Genomic DNA, 19686 nt, shown 5'->3' with positions numbered 1-19686 from the left:
TCTGGGGTTGCGGTGCTCATCTCGCTTTACTGGCTGAGGGAGCCGGTGTACAGCTTCCGGGTCATGAGGCCAGCGTGACTAAGCTGCTTCTGGAGAACCAGAGCAGCACACAGAAATGCCGTTTACCTTCCCGCCGGAGCGGTCCCTATTTATCTACTTGCACTTTGACATGCTTTCGAACTGCTAGGTTGGCAGGAGCAGGGACCGAACAATGGGAGCTCACCCCTGCGCAGGGATTCAAACCGCCGACCTTCTGATCGGCAAGCCCTAGGATCTGTGGTTTAACCCACAGTGCTAGCCATGCCCCCCCCCCAAGCAAGTGTTTCTTCCCTGGAGGACATTGCCCGAAAACTGCACTTCAACATACTCTGATCATGACACAAAACAAGATTTTGAGCAATCTTTAATGTAAAGTATTATGTTTTAAATGGATCTTCTCCATGCAGTAGACTTCTTTCCTTTATCTTATATCTGACTATGATGAAAGTATTTTTTTCCCCCTACGTTCTGTTTGGCTATTGTTAAAACCTAACTCACTGCACACAATATGGACAGCTAAAGCCAGATCAGGGACCGCTACTCGCCATTTTCTCTCAAATCCTCCAGCGAATTTATTTATCTGAAGGAAATATGCTATAGCACAAGATTTAGAGCTATCTTCAAAATTGGTAAGATTTTGCTTCATACCATAAAACTGTACCACCAAGTTGCATTTCAAGGACAATGTCATCATTATTTTTATTGAGTTGTTTAAAAAGCGGAAAACAGTGTGGGCACATCATCTTTGTCTGCAGATCCCGAAAAGCCACAGCAGCCAACACTGCTACAACGGACTACTTAGCTCTTTTTGAATCAATAATATAAGCCTGAGGCATTACATGCCGAGCCAAAATAGAAATAAACACATGCAAATTAATAATACTGCAAATATCATCGCTTTACAAACCAAAACACCAGAGACAGCAGGTCAAGCTGCAATAGAAGCCATTTACCATGGCATACTAACTAAAAAAATTAATTTTATGATTCCACTACTGATTTTAATGCTACCATTTGTTGTTTTAGCCAAATTACTGATGAATGCAAGCTCTGTCATAGCAAGTCGCTTTTAAGAGGAGGAAGAGGATGTTGGTAGCTATTTTGGTGCAATAATATGAGAGGCAGAAAACAGGTATATTTATAGTTCTTGTCACTTGAAGATTCAAAATCTTCCCAAACACAGGAACAATATATGTAATAATTTGGTTGGCTTTCACTGTTTCGGCACATACTTCTTTTTCTTGCTGAAGTTGAGCGACAAAATTACATTTTAAAAATACATACACAAGGAGACACACATTGCTTATGTTCATATTTTAAGCCACTCTGGGAAGGGTTACAATGTAGAATTGTTATTATAAAAATTAACCACTGTCAATTGTAGTGTGTCTTACAAATATTTGATGATAAAAGTTTCCTGCTCTGCTCTTATTGATTTGTCTTAGAGATAGAAAAGATGTTCAGCCCTAAAAAACTAAAATGATGTTGTTCGGTCTTTGTAAAAGCTTTGTGCTGGCACTACAAACCTGAGAAAGAATAACACGAAGAAAAGCAGGCACCATTTAAAGAAATAAAATAAGGATTCCATGGCTTTCTCTGAAAAACAAACTCAAAATTCCCTCTTTAAAATCTCAGTCTCAACAGAAATGTTATGAATACGAAAATTGGATAGATCTTAACACTATCTCAGTGTATTTCTAACTGTAGTACTCAGTTGGATCTCTTCCACAAGGCAACCAGTAGGTGGAGCAGATAACATAATTTATGACTTGAAAACACTGGCATAGATTCTACGGCAAGTTTCTTCATAATTATAGGGATGACGAAGAAAGAATTTTCTTCAAACAAAGGAAGGCTTAGATGTGTTAGGTGTTACTTGACTAGTTATTGAAACCACCAATAAACGAAGAACGTTGATTAAAAGCTCAATATTTCATAAGGATAAAGTTTTAGAGCTTGTCATTTATTTCTCCAGGCATTGTCTTCTAGCAACCTCAGTTTTAATCAAAATACAATTCCAATTCTATTTTTAACTTCTTTGTATGCTAAGTTTATACCAGCATTAGACACCCTGAGAAGGTAATATATAAGGATGCAACAAATCTGTATATTTTAATGTGTGTGTATAATTTGCATATTTGCATTAACCTGCTGCATATCGAATCACAGGGAATGTAAGATACACCGCAATTCTGCAATGACATTGGCGCATTTTGGGGCTGGGACCTGAAGTGCTAGTTCTTAAATTGTTAAGTAATATTTCAATAAGTGCATTACACTTCAGAGACAAGTGTGATTTTCACATGTTGCTACATATTGCACCATTTGATTAGCAAGTTTGTAGATTGTCTTGAAATTATGAGGATGAGAGATCTTAAATTTCCAAATTAACCATAAATACCCCTACGCACTGTCTTAATTGAGATGCGGTTTGTCCAGTCTTTGAAATATTTGGATGTATTTATATATCTAAATTAAAGTTTTAAACAATGAAAAGTCCTTTCCCAGAGAGATTTTTTTCTTTCAAGCAGCAGATGAATAATTCATTTTTAATAATATTGATTTACTAATTAGTCCTTTCTTCTGTTTCTTCACAAACAAACCTTGATTTCACTAAATTTACAATTAAAATAACTAATTTCCACTAATCAGTTCACTTTCCCATAATTAATTGCTATGCAGCTTAGGTAAACAAACTCCAACATTGCTTATTCATGATTGATGTGACACAAAAGAAGGGAGCTAAATTTTCTATGGCAAAATCTTATGCTGTTGTCTTCGATCCCTGATTGGAAGAATGACACTTGTTAAGCAAAAAGTGAGCATGACTAATTAAAAAGTCTAATCATCAATAACAGATACCCATTTAAGACTGAAACAATTGTGCTTGCATTTCCAGTATGGATGTTCATATAAATAAGCACTTATCGCAGGCAGGAAAAGACTTATTTGCACTGATGAACTTAAGCAGGGATTAAAGAGGGGAACATCTGTCATACCAAATTGCTCTTCAGAATTCCAGCAAATCTTCTAAGAAGAGTAAATAGATCTGTTGGAATATATTCAAGAGTACTGTCTACAAGAAGGTAATCAAGGTAAATTTGCTGACCCAAGAAGATCACTCTGGAAAGTTTTTTTAAAAAAACAGATAATCTATTCTTAACCACCTATTTTGAAACATAGTGGAGCAATGTAATTCTGATCAAAGCATTAGCTCAATTAAAACAGAAAAAATATGAAACCCCTCCTCAGCTTAATAACTGGTTAGTCCTTGACAAGTGAAACAACCACAACAATAAGCCAGTCAAAATGAGTTTTTAAAGTGAGGTTATGCCCTTTGTGTTGTGTTATCACAATGGCAGATCAAACTGCTGACTTGGACTCTTTCTGCCAGCCGTGCTGATGCCGCCTCTATGAAGCTGCTGTCGTGTCACGCAGCAGTCATGGTACCTGCTCTCGCCTATAGAAATGCACTAAATTGAACTCGAAGTAGTGTCTTTGTGATATCTTTTCAACAAGTCATGTCCCATTCAGCCTGCTAGTTTATCTCTGTCAAGCTAGGGGCCTCAGTGGTTTGCATGAGCTGTCAGGGACAGGTACACCAACCTGCACAGTGCTAAGGAGGTAATGCATCTTTTGGGCGAGGTAATCCTTTTTCCTTTTTTCTCTTTCGAGGGCTTTTTTCTGTTCCTCTTTCTCCTTCATCTCTGCAAACTCTTCCAGTTCTTTCCTGCATGAAAACATTTAAATGATTACTGGGCCAATGTAAAAAGGCATCAGTGCTTTAAAAAGTCTTTCCCAGCCCATCTTCCCTAGTGATGATATGCTGGCATCGTCCGCTGTTTACTGAAATCGACAACATCAGGATTGGCTACATTCAGCAATGCCTGGCTAGTACTGTTAGAACAAAGGAATTCAAGAGACATTCAGCCAATGCACTAAGATTCTCAACCATTCTGGGAGATCCAGCTTCATGTAAACAAGAGTTTAAAGATTCATAGGTAAACTATTATGTATCCTTGTATCTATGTTTTTAGAACAAAATCAGCTTACAAATTGTTTAGAAATGACTGGTTTTAGTTTTAATATTAACATTAAAATAATTATTTGTATCCCATCCATCTGACTGGGTTGCCTCAGCCACTTTGGGAGGCTTCCAACGGAATATTAAAAAACCAAGATACATCAGACATCAAAAGCTTCCCAATACAGAGCTGTGAAACTTAAGCTTCCCTAAACACGGCATGATATTTTAATGTTGGGGCAGGAGTTAAAGATAAAGGAATAAACTTTTCCATATAGTACCGGAGCATGAAGGAAACGTGTAGTTGGTAATGCGAGTTAGATGCCACATGAAAATTTGTAGCCTCCCTAGAATAGATACATATGGATGACTGTGTAGTGCCATGCTTAGTTAGACCAATGGTCTTTCTAAGTTCAACATTCTGCTTACTAACAGAGCTCAGTAAGCATGGGGAGGTTGTAAAGAAGGAACTATCCTGTGTTTTTGCTGTTGAATAAGCATTTGTCTCCCTTTCTGAGTCACAAGGTTACAGGTATAAAGAGACTGACAGAGAGGGTCCTATAGAGATTGCTCATTACTGCATATTTATTGGGAGAGGGGCCATGCACCAGTGGTATATCTCAGGTGACAGAAGTGGAAACTCCTCCCCAATGGACCTGGAACCAGGAGTGTACTAGCAAATTCAGAAATGCAGGGTCCCTGCATAATAGTCACAGCTATGCCCCCTCACAACCAGACCTCCTCACAGCCATGTCCCTTTCCAAGTTTATACAACCTTGTAAGATTATACAGCAATAATAATTAGGGACGCATTGCAACAATTAGTGCAGTTCTCTATGTGTTGCCTTTCAGCTAGATCTACTATTTTCTGTGCATGTACATGGGTATATGATTTGGAGTGCTCCAATATATTATTTTGGAGTGAATTGAGTTGTGTTTTCCCTGAAGTCCCATTGTCCATAGCAGAACTTTAACATCAGTTTTTTGAAACTGAAGCAGCTTGTGTTTTTATATGGAATACACAGAACAACTCATTGATGTTGTTCTTGCGTATCTGACTCCAGAGTGTCCCTACAAGTCAATCCTCAGTGGTTGACTCACCTCCTTCAACTCGGATTGGCTCAAATCAACAGAAAGGGTGAAAATATTTTGGCTAAAATCTCCCCTTTTATGCTGACTGGTTGGCTCCAGGATGCTGGAGGCAAGGACACTAGGGGGACCCTGCTTCAGAAATAGTAATGTGTATTTGACCTCCACACAACCCCAGACCATTATCCTTCTGCCTTGGAGACTTCTGCTTCTAGTCTGAGTAGATAGTGTTGGGTTACATGAACAAATGGTCTGATTCAGTACTAAGACACAGAAGATTAAGTAATTAGTTAAGAGAACTCTTACAGGAATTTTCTACCCTGTGAATTTGTTTCTATGATTTTTCTAATAAATCACTAATCCTATTGCCAATTATTGAACCCTTAAAACATTTCATAGATAAAATGTGATTGCATAATATATTTATAACAATGCATTACAGTATCACCCTCACTAACATATACCCAGAGTAGAAGTTAGCTTGATTAACATTTGTTGTTATTGGTATTAAGAAACACTAATTCAAATTAACCTTGTGTGTGAAAGACATAAATTTTGTTCAGCGATGTATGTAGATTTAATAAATGTTAATTAGGTAAGTTCTGACCTTTTTCTGGGCATCTTGTGTAAAAAACAGCATTGAAAATAATTCAGTTCCTGTAGGGTAAATATTTATAATACTTCAACATATTCCATATCAATTAAATATCAGGGAGTGCAATCCACAGCACAGTAAACTTAATAGCAAAACTCCCATTGATTTTAATGGCACTGGTTTGGATGCATGTAATTAAATATTACAATTAATTCAAAGAGCCCCGTGTAGATACAAAGGGCACATGCAGGGCACTTTTGCATGCATTCAAGGGGTACACCGATTGCCTACCTATAAATGGAAAGCTTCAATACATATGAAAAAATCCCCAATACATATGTGAAGGACCGTGCACGTGTTCTCAAAGAGAAGAAGAAGAAGAGTTTGGATTTGATATCCCGCCTTTCACTCCCCTTCAGGAGTCTCAAAGCGGCTAACATTCTCCTTTCCCTTCCTCCCCCGCAACAAATACTCTGTGAGGTGAGTGGGGCTGAGAGACTTCATAGAAGTGTGACTGGCCCAAGGTCACCCAGCAGCTGCATGTGGAGGAGCGGAGACTCGAACCCGGTTCCCCAGATTACAAGACTACCGCTCTTAACCACTACACCACACTGGCTCTCTAAAGAGGAGCTGATTGCACTTAGACACACCCAGGCAACGTCCTGACCCAGGATGTTGGTCTTTGTCAGGCTGATGGCAAAGCCGAATCCCATACAGGTTTGGGCAAATTGGTTGGTGAGATTCTAGAGCTTCCTTGGAGTGCACAATCAAGGCTGCCTCATCTGCAAAGAACCTCTCCCAGATATGGACCCACCACACTTTTGTCTTGGTGTGCAGGCGTGTCAGGTTAAATAGTCCCCCGCCACTCCTTGAATGGATGTAGACACCGTCTTCAGTCGAGCTGAAGACATAGGAGAGCAACAAGGAGAAGAATATGCCACAGAGGCTCCATGTTCTTAATGCCAGGCTCAGTCAGGGATCTGCTGCTCTCTTTTGCCAAACACATAGCTGTGTTGTAGGTAGTTCCACTTTGCTTTGACGCTGTCTCTGGAGCAGTTCAGTAGAGCTTCTTTGACAGAGAAGGATCGGAGCTTCTTTGATCGGAGAAGGATCTTGCTCATCACTTGTGAGTGATCTGTGTCACAGTTGGCACTGTGGTAGCTCCATGTGACATGATCACAGTTCAGTGCCAATCACCTGGTGACAATCAAGTGCAACCGGTGCCGGTGCCAGTGCCCCAACCTTGGACATCTCCATGACACTTGCTGTTTTGCCTTGGTAGAGAAGAACCTGTTCATGGTTCAGAGGCTGTGATATGAACACAGATCTAGCAGCTGTTGTCCATTCTTGTTCATGCTGCCAATACTAAAGGGGCCTATGAAGTTGCCCCACTTGTGATGATCATCTCCAACTCTAGCATTGAAATCTCCCAGGTGTTCGCAGGCTGGGACCCTCCCGACAGCCTGGTCTAGTGGGAGTGTAGACATTCAATATGTTAACTGGACTGGAGGTGGTTGAAAGGTGAGGGAAAGCAAGCATTCTGAGCCCTTGGTCAGCGGTTCTATTGCAGACAGAAGAGGGTTCTACGCTGTGAAGCCTACACCGTGAGTATGTGGTTCTTCTGGATGCCCTCCTTGCCAGAAAAAGGTGTCGTTCATCTCTTGGAGGCTGTCATTTGAAGCAAGTTTGGTCTCCTGTAGAGCAGCAAGGTCAATGCTGATCATTTTTAGCCCATGGTCAATGATGGCCCACAAGACACCATTAACTACCTTAGAGACTCCACTCCAGATTTGTGTAGGGTTCATTCCTTAGCTTTTTCCTCTCCTGAAGATGTCCATGTGGTGTGGAACCACTTTTATCAGCAGAGTTTCCTTATCCAAAATTGGAGTTTCATCTAATTTGCTATGGGCCCTCAAGCTTCCCAGCTAGGACATGAACTGAAAACTAGGTTTCTTCAGGCTTCCTACCCCTAGAATTCACCTCCAGAGTTATAAGTTCTTACAAGTTCTCTCTTTTACATCATCAGTTACTTACTACAGTACTGTGGTCTTGGCACAGTGGGAGTCTCCTGAAATAAAGGCTGAACGCAAGAAGCACTTTAAAGGTTTGCTTTGAAAAATAATCAGAGTTAAACCTGTGTGAAGTGTAGGACTGTGGATTTCATTGCATTACAGAGCTATTCAGAAAACTATGATGATCATGCAACAATCAGTTGACTCTGTCCATCACAAAACCAGAGCATTTTCACTCCATTACAATTATAGATATTTTCAGTTTCTTGCTATCTATAAATATGTAGATATGGAACGTTTTGATGTTGTTTGTAATGCTACTGCATTTTATTACAATGGATGTATTTCCCCCCCTTTTTATGATGTAACCCATGCTGAGATTGCTTGATGATGAATGGCAGGATACAAAACAAATAAATAATATTTTCAGTATAATGGGTCATAACTTTTTAAAACATGCAATCTGGCAATATTTTTACCATAGATATAGAAAACTCTGTTACAAAAACCATATGCTATGTCATTTTTTACTTTTCCATCAAAATATTAATCCATAACATGTAGAGTAAAATATTAAGTAAATCAAACATGTTTTTCTTTCAAATGTACAAGGCAAAAGTAGAACAAAACAGAAATAAATTAAAGATAGGAGAAGATGTATTATTCTGTTTCAATCCCTGGAATGTTTTCTTTTTTCTTTTTGTTGCCTTTTACTGTTAAAGGTTTCTAATACAATATTTCATACAAGGTTACTTATGAAACATACTGACGTTTAAAAATCACCATGCTATGCTTTTGCAGCAGTGTAATTTTTTTCCAACATAAGATTAAATTGCAAAATAAATGAATTACTTAGAGTGGCATGGCCCCCATTTTGCCACACTTCTCTTGAAAATTGCTTATTAATATGAAAAAAGAAGTTGGAAAATAGCCTGTTTTACTTTATGCATAGTGTTTGGAGGCCTCCAAGCCTGAAGACCTGGACTTGCTGTACATTTTAGATTGTATTGGCAAGCGGGTACACTGACCTTTCTGACCTGCATCTCAAGGCTATTATTAATCGCTAAGTAACCTGGTAAAGCCAAACAAATTTGTTTCCATTGAAAGGATCTCTATCTGTGTCTGAGAATTTGTGCCGTACCAAACCAACCTCATTAACTGTGTCCACTTTTGACAAAGAACTAGGACTTGGAGAGACTGGTGACCTTTCTTTGTCCTCAAGGAACAGATCTCAGAGCCGAGAAATGTGAGTAAATAAGCATTTTTACAATAACATTAATAAAAATATATAAACATACATTCTCAGATTTTTAAAAGCAATTACACCTGTCAACACTGGTACATATGTTTCCTATTTAGTAATTACTCTTTTTTTGTTGCAGATTTCTCTGGTCAGCCTCAACATCTATGAACCGCAGAGAATAAAATGCCTACTAATGAATATTTACAAGTTCTTCATTTCCATCCAACTTCTTGTCAACAATGGTAAAAGCTAGAATTGTCCAAAAACGAGTAAGTGCTGGACAACACAGAAAAAAGCATTTATATACAAATATATATTCAATTTAATTAATTGAAACAATTTTGTTTCATCAATGAAACATCAATGAAACAATAAAACAATTTTGTTTCATCAATGAAAGTTGACTATTATTATTTTGAATGGATGATTCACTATAGTAATTTGGTAAAATTAAATTACATTTGTCAAAAAATGCAGAAGTTGGCAGCAAATAATTTTATTATGAACAATCACTGCAGCATAAAGGCTATATCAGTAACAAGTATTTCCTTTCTTCTTTAATCTCCAATGCTAGTCCAATAACCGCCCTGGGAGTTATAGGATGGTATTCAACTATATTTTACTCAGACTAGACCCACTGCAATTAATGGACCTAGTTTAGTCATTTTCAATCATTTCAATAGGTCTACTCTAAGCAAAACTTAGTTGAATATTACTCACAGAATTGAAGAGCAGATATAATTCTTTTTTATGTGAACAGGCAGCCTACATTTTTAGAGCTCATTTTCTTCACAATATATATCAATGCTACACTGGCAACAGAGAAAAAGCTAAGATGGTATCTTTTGTTGAACTGGTAAGATGGTATTTTTTGTTGAATTTGTATCTTATATAATATTTAATGGAAACACTATAATTTATGTATATGAATGAATTATACGTATAAAAACATGATGTGGTTGTTAGACCCTAGTTCAACACTAGGTGGCTAGTAATCTAGAACAATGAATAGGTGGGAAGAGAGAGTTCTAAGCTCTCTAGCACACACCTATAGAAGGAAAAACAGGGTTTGAGTTGGGATGAGTGCAGGAATGTGATGAATGAGCATATTTTTAAGGACAATAGTTACAACAACAGCATTTCTTCCTCAAATGGGTTCACACAGAGTCCTACGTATAAGTAAGCAGTGATTCAAAGAGGCATATAAGTAGGAATCTAAGACTGAATAGGGAACCTAAAAACAAGGAACTATTTTAACAAAGAATTATATGTTATTTATGCCCTACTATAACAGTGCTTCTAGAGTGGTACCAATTCCCAAGCAGAAGGCACCCCCAACTGTCTTCAGATTCTTAAGGGAAGTCCAATGATATCAGAAAATAAATGTATGTTCCCAGGTAGCAAGATTTGATAGGAATTAAGCATCATCCTGAACTGGTGCAAGCAAATTAGAGGGTAGTGAATATTCTAATTCAGTGCATCTAGTACAGTGGTACCTCGGGTTAAGTACTTAATTCATTCCGGAGATCGGGTCTTAACCTGAAACTGTACTTAACCTGAAGCACCACTTTAGCTAATGGGGCCTCCCGCTGCCGCCGCCACATGATTTCTGTTCTCATCCTGAAGCAAAGTTCTTAACCCGAGGTACTATTTCTGGGTTAGTGGAGTCTGTAACCTGAAGCATCTGTAACCCGAGGTACCACTGTATATGTTTCTGCAGTGGGTCTCTCATGGGCAGACATGCTTGGGACTCAAAGGTGAGGGAAGGAAAAAAAGGGAGACAGTCTCTACCAAAGGTTAGGCCCTGAAGGAAAGTACTGAAGGAACAAAATGATCTCTCCAGGTGAAAGCACGTGCACATTTTCCTTTACTTTTTCTGAAAACTTTTAAATTAAATTGTAAAAAAATACAAAAAAATTAATAAGAACTCCAAACCACTTTAAAATATATAGCCAATAACATGCCCTGCAGAATAAAAACAATAAAGGGAACCCTTTGAAAGAGAAACAATTACAAAGAAAATTAAACATAATGCTGATGAAATCATACAACATTAGCCTCACTGAGCAAGAAGTCCTTGTGTGGGCTTCCATTAGTGGGACCCTTTAACTGAATCTTTCCCCTAGACTTCAGTACAGTGGTACCTCTGGTTACAAATGTTTCTGGTTACAAACACTTCAGGTTACAAGCTCTGCTAACCTGGAAGTAGCTGCTCCCGGTTGTGAACTTTGCTCCAGGATGCGAACAGAAATCGCGCGTCAAAGACACACGCACAACGGGAGGCCCCATTAGCGAAAGCGCGCCTCAGGATAAGAACGGTTTCAGCTTAAGAACGGACCTCCGGAACGAATTAAGTTCGTAACCAGATGTACCAGTGTATCACCCTCTTGAAATCACAATGCAGCAAAAATCAGTTGAATCTGAAGGGGGAATCAGGGCCCCATAATTTGACCATTCAGATTAAGGATGTTACATTTTTTTTGTCAACCCAAATACACGAATATTCCTTTATCCTATGAGTTATCATTCATAATTGCTAAATTAATTGAGTAAATTATGTAAATCTACATATGAATAAAAATTGGTTAGAAGAACGTGGCATAATTTTTGGTTTCAGATGGCACCATCTTAGAAAAGCCCTTCAGCATGAGGATGAACTAGGAATTCCTCTTCTAAAATGTTGTCTGTCATGTAATCCTATATAAACCTGGCTTGGCTCTTCTTATGTTCCTACCCTATGCATAGGATATTAGTGAAGTTACAAAGAAAAATGAATATGTGAACCTGTGCCTGACATTCTGCCCCCAAATGACCTACAAAATGGTAAAAGTCAGCGAAAGCAAGAACGAAGGCCTAATAAAGCTTTGGGAAATTTGGAGAAAAAGGAATAGAATCTTTTTATGGTAAAATGCCACAATAATTTAAATCCTTTCACTAGTTAAATGCATTCATATTTTAGAAGTAATGCACTTAGGAACACTTGTCATCATGATTCAACTAAGATTATATGCAACAAATGTCTGAGACTGTGAATTTTTCACTTTTGGTTAGGTATTAAAAATAAAACTCATTCATGTGCCAAGGTAACTTATTGTTATTCTGAGTTTTCATTTATGCAGTGTGCAGTGGTGTTGGTTCCAGCTATGAGATGCAAATTTGGTCGACAGTGCTCCTTCTGTTTCTATAAATGTTAAAAATACATATATAATGTTTTCCTAGCACTTTAGTAGATGTCCTTAAATCATGATTACAGCAGTATTCAGACCGTAATGGTGATGCACTCAACACCAAGATCTTGCAGATTTATACTGACATACTTTCATTGAACTTTACCAAAATATTGCATTTTGTTTTGCATTTTAATAAGAAGTTTGTGATCTTGTGACTGTATAACTATAAATATGTAGCATTAAAGAAAGCAAAAGGCATTTCAGACAAATCAAAATAGTGTATAATTTGTATAGGAAAGGGTAGAGAGAACAGTCAAGATAGGGCATATTCACAGTAAAACATTAATAAAAACAAAATAAAACTGTGGTTTACTCTGATGGAGTCATCATATCAGGAGGGATACAGTATCAAACTAGTCTGTTGATCTCATGACCACATTTCCAACTCTCTATTCCAGGCATAGGAAAACTCCGGCCCTCCAGATGTTTGGGACTACAATTCCCACCATTCCTGACCACTGGTCCTGTTAGCTAGGGATGATGGGAATTGTAGTCCCAAACATATGGAGGGCTGGAGTTTGCCTATGCCTGCTCTATTCTTTAGATCTACTAGAAAGGTAAAAATGATAGAGGTTTACATATTTCATGCCAAGATAATCTATTGCTGGTCTTTATGATTTGGGATCTTTGCTTCTTCCTTTCCTATAAAATTATTGCTGCATTCAAATGAAGTATCCTAGCTTGTAGGCAAATCTAAGCTTTGTCCTGGGTTTAGCAATCCTGGTTTCACCAAAACGAATCACAATCCCCAACGCAGCCATGATGTTAAGCCAAGGGTTGCACTTTGTTTTTCCCAAGCAGTGGTAGGGAAGCGTGAAATGGACACAACACACTCTTGCATGGTAAACTGTGGTTTATGATTACCATGATGTCTCCACGTGGCCAATGAAGTGTAAAATTTGTTTCTGGCTATCAATTGGTTATTTGATTGTACCAATAATCTTCAGTAAAAGTTTTTTTACAACACATGTAGTAAGCATTTATTTATGTAAAAGTATTTTTAAAAATATACCAATACACTTACATCAGCTCTCTGAGCCTCAAAGTCGATAAAAGAGCTTTCAACATGAATTGGCACTACATCAATTTCTGGGGATCACAGTCAGTAGTGCATCAGCAATGATTCCTCTGATTACTGCCTTTCTGCCCCAATATTTACTTTCACTAGCAGAGCTATGCTAAGTAGAGAGGAGATGAGACACAGGAGTCTACGAAAAACCACCAAGAAGTTATATGTACATTTAAGATGAGGGAGGGAGTGGAGTTACAATTAAATGAGGCTTCAGGAGGCTGCAGAAAGATACAGTAGTTTTCTACTTACTCACTCTGAGAACCTCCCAAAATGTAACAAGGAGAGCATGTATAAGCTTTGTGAGAAATAACACTATGGTAGGGTTGCCATGTTTCAAAATATGGGCCAGAATTGTTGAGCTTGTTTGGCAAAATTGCCAAAAGGACCACACACAAAAAAAATGAGCTATTTTTAAGGAAAATCGCCAAAAACAACATACCAACATAGGTTGCCACATGTCCGGATTTTTCTGGACATTTCAGCAATTTCCATCAGACATGGCTTCCAACTGCAGTATTCCAGCTATGCCTGGGAATTTCTGGATGTATGGCAACACTATACTATGGCCATATTCTTTTTAAGTCAGGCGTGAAGAACCCTTGGCCCTCAGGATGTTGCTGAACTACAACTCCCATCAGCCCCCATAAAAAGTTAGAATTACTTAACCCAGTGTGTGTAACTTTACACTTGATTGCACTGAATCACATTTAATGCCCATTCACCCAGTTTAGAGAGCTAGCTCCTTGCAAACTGTTCCTGTTCTTACACTTCCCCTTCTTCACCTAATGCCTTTTCCCTTTTAGAAGGGTCCAGTGAAGTCTCATAATCCAAACCCTATAAAAAAACTAAAACCAAGCCAGAAAAAAACAGATAACATGTCCTGGGGACAAACAAAAATGTGTGGGTACAACTAGCCACAGAACTGAAAGTGTGGGGTCCTCCAGATGTTTTGGACTACAATTCCCAACATCCCTGACTACTGACCATGCTGTCTGGGGCTGCTGGCAATTGTAGATCACAACATCAGGAGGGCACCACATTGGCTATCCCTGCTAACCATATCAGTCAATTAGTCACCAGTAAATTCAGTTTGTCTCTAGAAAGAATAATTATAACACAATGATTAAAAAGCAAGATAAAGTACTGTTTTAATGGCCCACTACATTCCCCCATCTAAAATCCCACCTAACATTTCATGCGTATGAAAGAAGAGTTACAAGTCTATTAACATGAACAGAGCAAACACCCCTCTCCTCTGGTGTTTCTCTCCCAGATAATTTTACTTCCAATCTTGGTGCCTGGCTCTTTTACCCTGAACCGCAGATACCGTCAGATGCCTACAACTGCATAGAGCAGGAGTGATATAATTTAATCAATTACAACCCGAGAATTGTGTTTTCAAAAATCCCATTTATTAATATATAATCTTTAGGTAATCATATTTACCCTCCTAATTTATGGAATATTTATAATGCTATATGTGTCCTTGAAATAGGGACAGTATACTATGAAAAAGTGGCCCAGCTACTGGAGTTCATAAATTTTGTTCAGCTTTGGATGAGTTCAAAGAATTGCCATGTAAGAAAAGCCTTACAGAGGGAATTTATCTGATTATGGCAGTAATAATTACCCAGCTGTTTATTGCAGATAGAGAAATAATTCATGTAGGCAATAGGCCGTGGTGGCAATGACACTCCACATTTAGTAAATATGCAAACTGTTCACTTCTAATTAACCAAGCTAGAGGATGCCCTTATTAAATGTATAAACTAAAAGTGCCTTCCTGACAAGTGATGAATTGTTACATTGCACAAACTCTTGCCACAGAATTATTGGAGTGAACTTGGGGCTTAACTTCATTAAGAGATCTTGTGGGATAGTTAAATGAGGATGGACAGCATAACAAGGCCAGCCTGACAGCCAATGATATGTTAGAGCTTAATGAAATTGCACCTTTTCCTTCTTTTCTACTTACTTTACAGTTAAGATCCCACTTTAGATAAAATAGGAGACTGTGAAATCTGTTGCAGTTGAGACTATATAAAAGTGTGTGATACACACTGCGGCTCAGGTTTTAACAGCAGAATCAATCTACAGAAGATACTAAAGTCCATAAGTAACCTTAATAAAGGTAGTTCAGCAGCCAAAATGTCCCATAATTACTTTATCACTGCTCTGGAACAGCTTTAAGTTTCATCCCGGCTCTACGGTGAATTGTTCAATTAAAAAAAGTGGTACAATGAAATTAGTTGCCAAGTTTTTGAAGAAACAGATTCAAATTTTAATTTTTGCCTGGAAGGTAATGGGCAGCCATATCAATGTAATATGCTGCCATTTACCTAATCCTGTTAAGAGGTAGGACACCATCTTCTCCCCAAAGGAAATCTCCAAACAGTGCTCAAAAGTAGTCACAGAGAGTTTGCACAATTAACTAAAGTTCATGTTAAGAAAGACTAATTATGGTATCAGATCTTGATCAGATACAGAGAATTCCCATGTGTATTTTGGACTTGATAACTGTCAAGGAAAAGCTAGATTCTGCTAGCAGCAGACCTTGGTGTCTCAACTTTCAGTGGCGCCCTGTTTGACACCAAAATCTGGTGGGTGGGTGGGTGGGTGTCCCCTCAAGCTCTCGCCTTCCATTGGATGTCATAGTTGCGGTGCCTCAGAAGCTCCGTGTCCAGTGCAGCTGCACCAGTTGTGTTCCCCTAGATCCGCCTTTGATCCTACTCAGCAAATTGTTTCCTTATTATACATGGGAATTCACCCATCCTATGAATCACACACACACAGTTTCAAATTACTTGCTTTCAGCAGAACATTTTTCTGTTCCAACTCCTCTTGCTCCATTAAAACTGCCTAGTCCAAAGAGCCGACAGGTTTCCTTTGGGTAGTCTAGTGAACTACTCATACTGTTTGTGCTCAGTTTCCAGAGACCTCTTGAGGAACAGAATAGGGTGTGGAGACTTTTTGGCTCCACGGGACAGATCCTTATTAGGATCTGCATCAAGGGGCCAAATCTGGCAGATGGGCAGGACCCCCACGTGTCAATCACATGATATCATTATGTCATATGAAGGGGGAAACAGGCTTTTGCAATAACTTTCTTGTGAGTCACCCTGAATTTACTTACTAATAAAGATAGGATATAAATGGTCAAAATAAAATAAAGACATCTACAAGGGCATTGGGCAATATTTGTTTACAATGCTGCGATATGCTGGTCAGACCTACTGAAACACTCGGTTTTGTTCCCAAGCTGGACAAACCAACTGTCCTTACTTGGAGGCATTATTAAACATTTGGTGGAATACTAAATCTGAGTAGTTCCCGTTTGGATTTGAAATGAACATTTAACCCAGGCTCTTGGGTTTAAAAATGGGCTATTTTTATACCGGTTATAGCTCTACAACATCTCCTAAATTTGAGACGGGACAGTGATCTGTCTCTGTCCAAACTACTTCCTTTAGGATCAGAAAACTGAAGAACAATGCATTTATTACACAGGCAAACACAGGTTCCCAACACCATCTCTGCCCGATTCCTATAAAGGCTGGGGCTGCGTTTGTAGCACAGAAACAGCTGGTGGGATTAAGATGCTTGGCTCCCCCTATTCCATTGATTCTCCCCTGAAGATGTACCCTCCAGCTCTTTATCCCCCAATTGTGCTTATTCGAATCTCAGAGCTTGGCTGAGAAATGTAGGGTTAAAATGGCCAGGGTGGATTTGGAAGGAAGAATGGCTTAGGCGCCCTATCCTGCCTAACTCTTTCTTGCTTTAGTGTTACAAGGCAAACACGGGGATCCCACATTTGTCTCATAGCTTGCAGTTTAAGCCAAAGGGTCGCCAGTTAAACCTATTTCAAATGAAGCTTAAAGCCATAAGCAATAGCAAAGGGCTTGTGGATAACAGTTCTAATGAATTCAATCTATTCCTGAAATTAGCTCATTTTCTCAGTTGATTGCATCCCACCTTTAATGCTGCAAAACATTAAGTAACAGATAAAGTCAATGTATATCTGAAACTAAAATTAGAAGAGAAACTCGGTGTATTGTAAGTTTCACCATTAACAGCATTATGATTTTTATTAACGCTGCCAATCTGTATCCCTGAGGCTAGTTTTTAATTTCATGATATCATTTTCTTGTTCATAACCTAGGGCAGTTTTTGCATATGGGGCTATAGGTTATAAGTGGACACATCTAGAAAATGCATACTCAGTCTTTAAATTAATCAAACCAATTTATCTTTGTAAGAGGAAGGCTGTGAAAACATAATCTTACATATGTGTTATATAAACATAATGACAAAAGGGGCTATCCAGACACATATGGTGGTATTCAGCTAAGCTTTACTCCATGTAGATTCACTAAAATTAATAAGCACAACTAGGGTAGATATATTAATTTCAATTGGTTGCCTCTGAGTAAAGCTTAGCTGAATACCATTCATAGAAGATTTTTGTTTCCAAGTACTGCTTGATGGGGTGTTATTGCTTTGTTTTTATGTTATGTACTTTGTTTTTATACTATAAACCACCCTGTAATCTTTGTATGAAGGGTAATATACAAATTAAATCTTTAAAAAATTATGCTGCATTTTTACTACAGTATTTGTGTTTACAAGAATAACAAAAACGTGCACAAATGCCTTTTTTTGTAAATTTACAAGATCTAAGGATTGATGCATCTTGATTGGAGCTGTAACACAAACTATTTCTCCCACAGAAGATTGTGATTTCCCTTTCTGAGTTGCTAAAAATGAAATAATCTGTCAAACAGGGCTGAAGCAATGGGAGAAGACCCATGATGGCAAAAATCACATCAAGTGAAATTGTCGTTTGTGAGCAATTCTCAGACTAGGGAACCTGCGGCCTTGAGGATGTTTGTGGATACCAACTCCCATCAGCCCCATTTAGAATGCCCAATGGTCAGGCATGATGGAAGCTGTTGTTGTTGGCATCAGTCTGTCTCGAGAGACAGTGGAGTGTGCCTCTGGGAGTGAAGTCAAGCCACTGAGTTATCAGGAGTGAAGTGTCCTCTCTGCGGCACAAGCCTGGGACAAGTTGTATTCCAGCCACATCTGGAGGATCCCAGGTTCCCCACACCTATTTTAAAGGGATAGTGACACTCTCTTGGTGTCTTGACCTACAGACCGTAAGGAAGCAGTGAGGCCCAAGGGACAGAATGTTCACTGCACCACTGAGTGATGGAGTTGAGTCTAACTCAAGGCTGGATGACTCTATAAACACGCTCAGTGCACATGGTGGACAGTGGTGGCAATATTGTCTTCTTAACCATCTCCAGCTCCTTGACCCCTGAGAGCCATTATCTGGTGCAGGCACTGGAAAACTATCATGGCCTAGCAGCATGTGCCTTGTCTCAGCACCCATCCACCAGAATTAGGGCCCACATACATGTTGCAACTGCGGTCTTAAGCCTCCAGTATATCTGAAGGAACGTCTCCTCCCCCATCATTCTGCCCAGACACTAAGGTCCAGCTCCGAGGGCCTTCTGGTGGTTCCCTCACTGCAAGAGGCCAAGTTACAGGGAACCAGGCAGAGGGCCTTCTCGGTAGTGGCGCCCGCCCTGTGGAACGCCCTCCCATCAGATGTCAAAGCGATAAGCAACTACCTGACATTCAGAAGACATCTGAAGGCAGCCCTGTTCAGGGAAGTTTTTAATATGTGACATTTTAGTGTATTTTTCATCTTTGATGGAAGCCGCCCAGAGTGGCTGGGGAAACCCAGCCAGATGGGCGGGGTACAAATAATAAATTATTATTATTATTATTATTATTATTATTATTATTATTATTATTATTATTTAGCACTACTTCATTATTCTACAGACTTGTTAATATAGAAAGTCCAGAGTATTTTTCTCCTGAGCAGATGGAAAGAGATACATTCTGTGTTGTATGCATTTCAGCTTTGGGCTCACTCCAGTGGATTCAGTAGAATCATAGCTGCATGCATACTGGTATAAACGAGATCATAATTTGCACCACATGCTTAGGTAAGAGAAAGAAGAAGACTACTTTATATATTGGATAATGGAGGAAATTCTTTCCATGAAGAAATAATTTAATTAGCACCATAAACTATTTAGAAATATATAAAAAAAGAAATTTAAAGTTTCACTACTCAGTATTTTTATCTTTACCTGACCAGCTCATTATTCAAAGCAATAGCTTCCAGGTACTTCTTCAGCGCATAATAATTATGGATATATTTTCGCACGTAATAGCCTCGCCATCTTTTCTGAATCTAGTGGAGAAAAAGCACATATATTTGCTTCAATACTTTTTTTGCAAGAGAGATCACGTTGTCAATTTATATTAAAAATCTAGTTTTATGAGAGATGATATTTCTTTAGCATCA

The 19686-nt window shown here is 38.7% G+C and overlaps 1 protein-coding gene across 1 annotated transcript in view; it reads right to left on the bottom strand.

The window, feature by feature from the left end:
* Positions 1-19686, bottom strand: part of SPATA17 (spermatogenesis associated 17) — a 73816-nt gene that overhangs the window by 43388 nt on the left and 10742 nt on the right. Inside the window, 2 exon segments of the mRNA XM_081904283.1 lie at positions 3646-3769; positions 19469-19572. Of these exon segments, the coding sequence (XP_081760409.1) occupies positions 3646-3769; positions 19469-19572 (228 nt within the window).

Source organism: Podarcis melisellensis (genome assembly GCF_964234715.1).
Source record: "Podarcis melisellensis genome assembly, chromosome: 3".
Lineage (NCBI taxonomy): Eukaryota > Metazoa > Chordata > Lepidosauria > Squamata > Lacertidae > Podarcis > Podarcis melisellensis.
The sequence above is the reverse complement of the archived record's forward strand: the minus strand, read 5'-3'. Positions and strand labels throughout refer to the sequence as shown.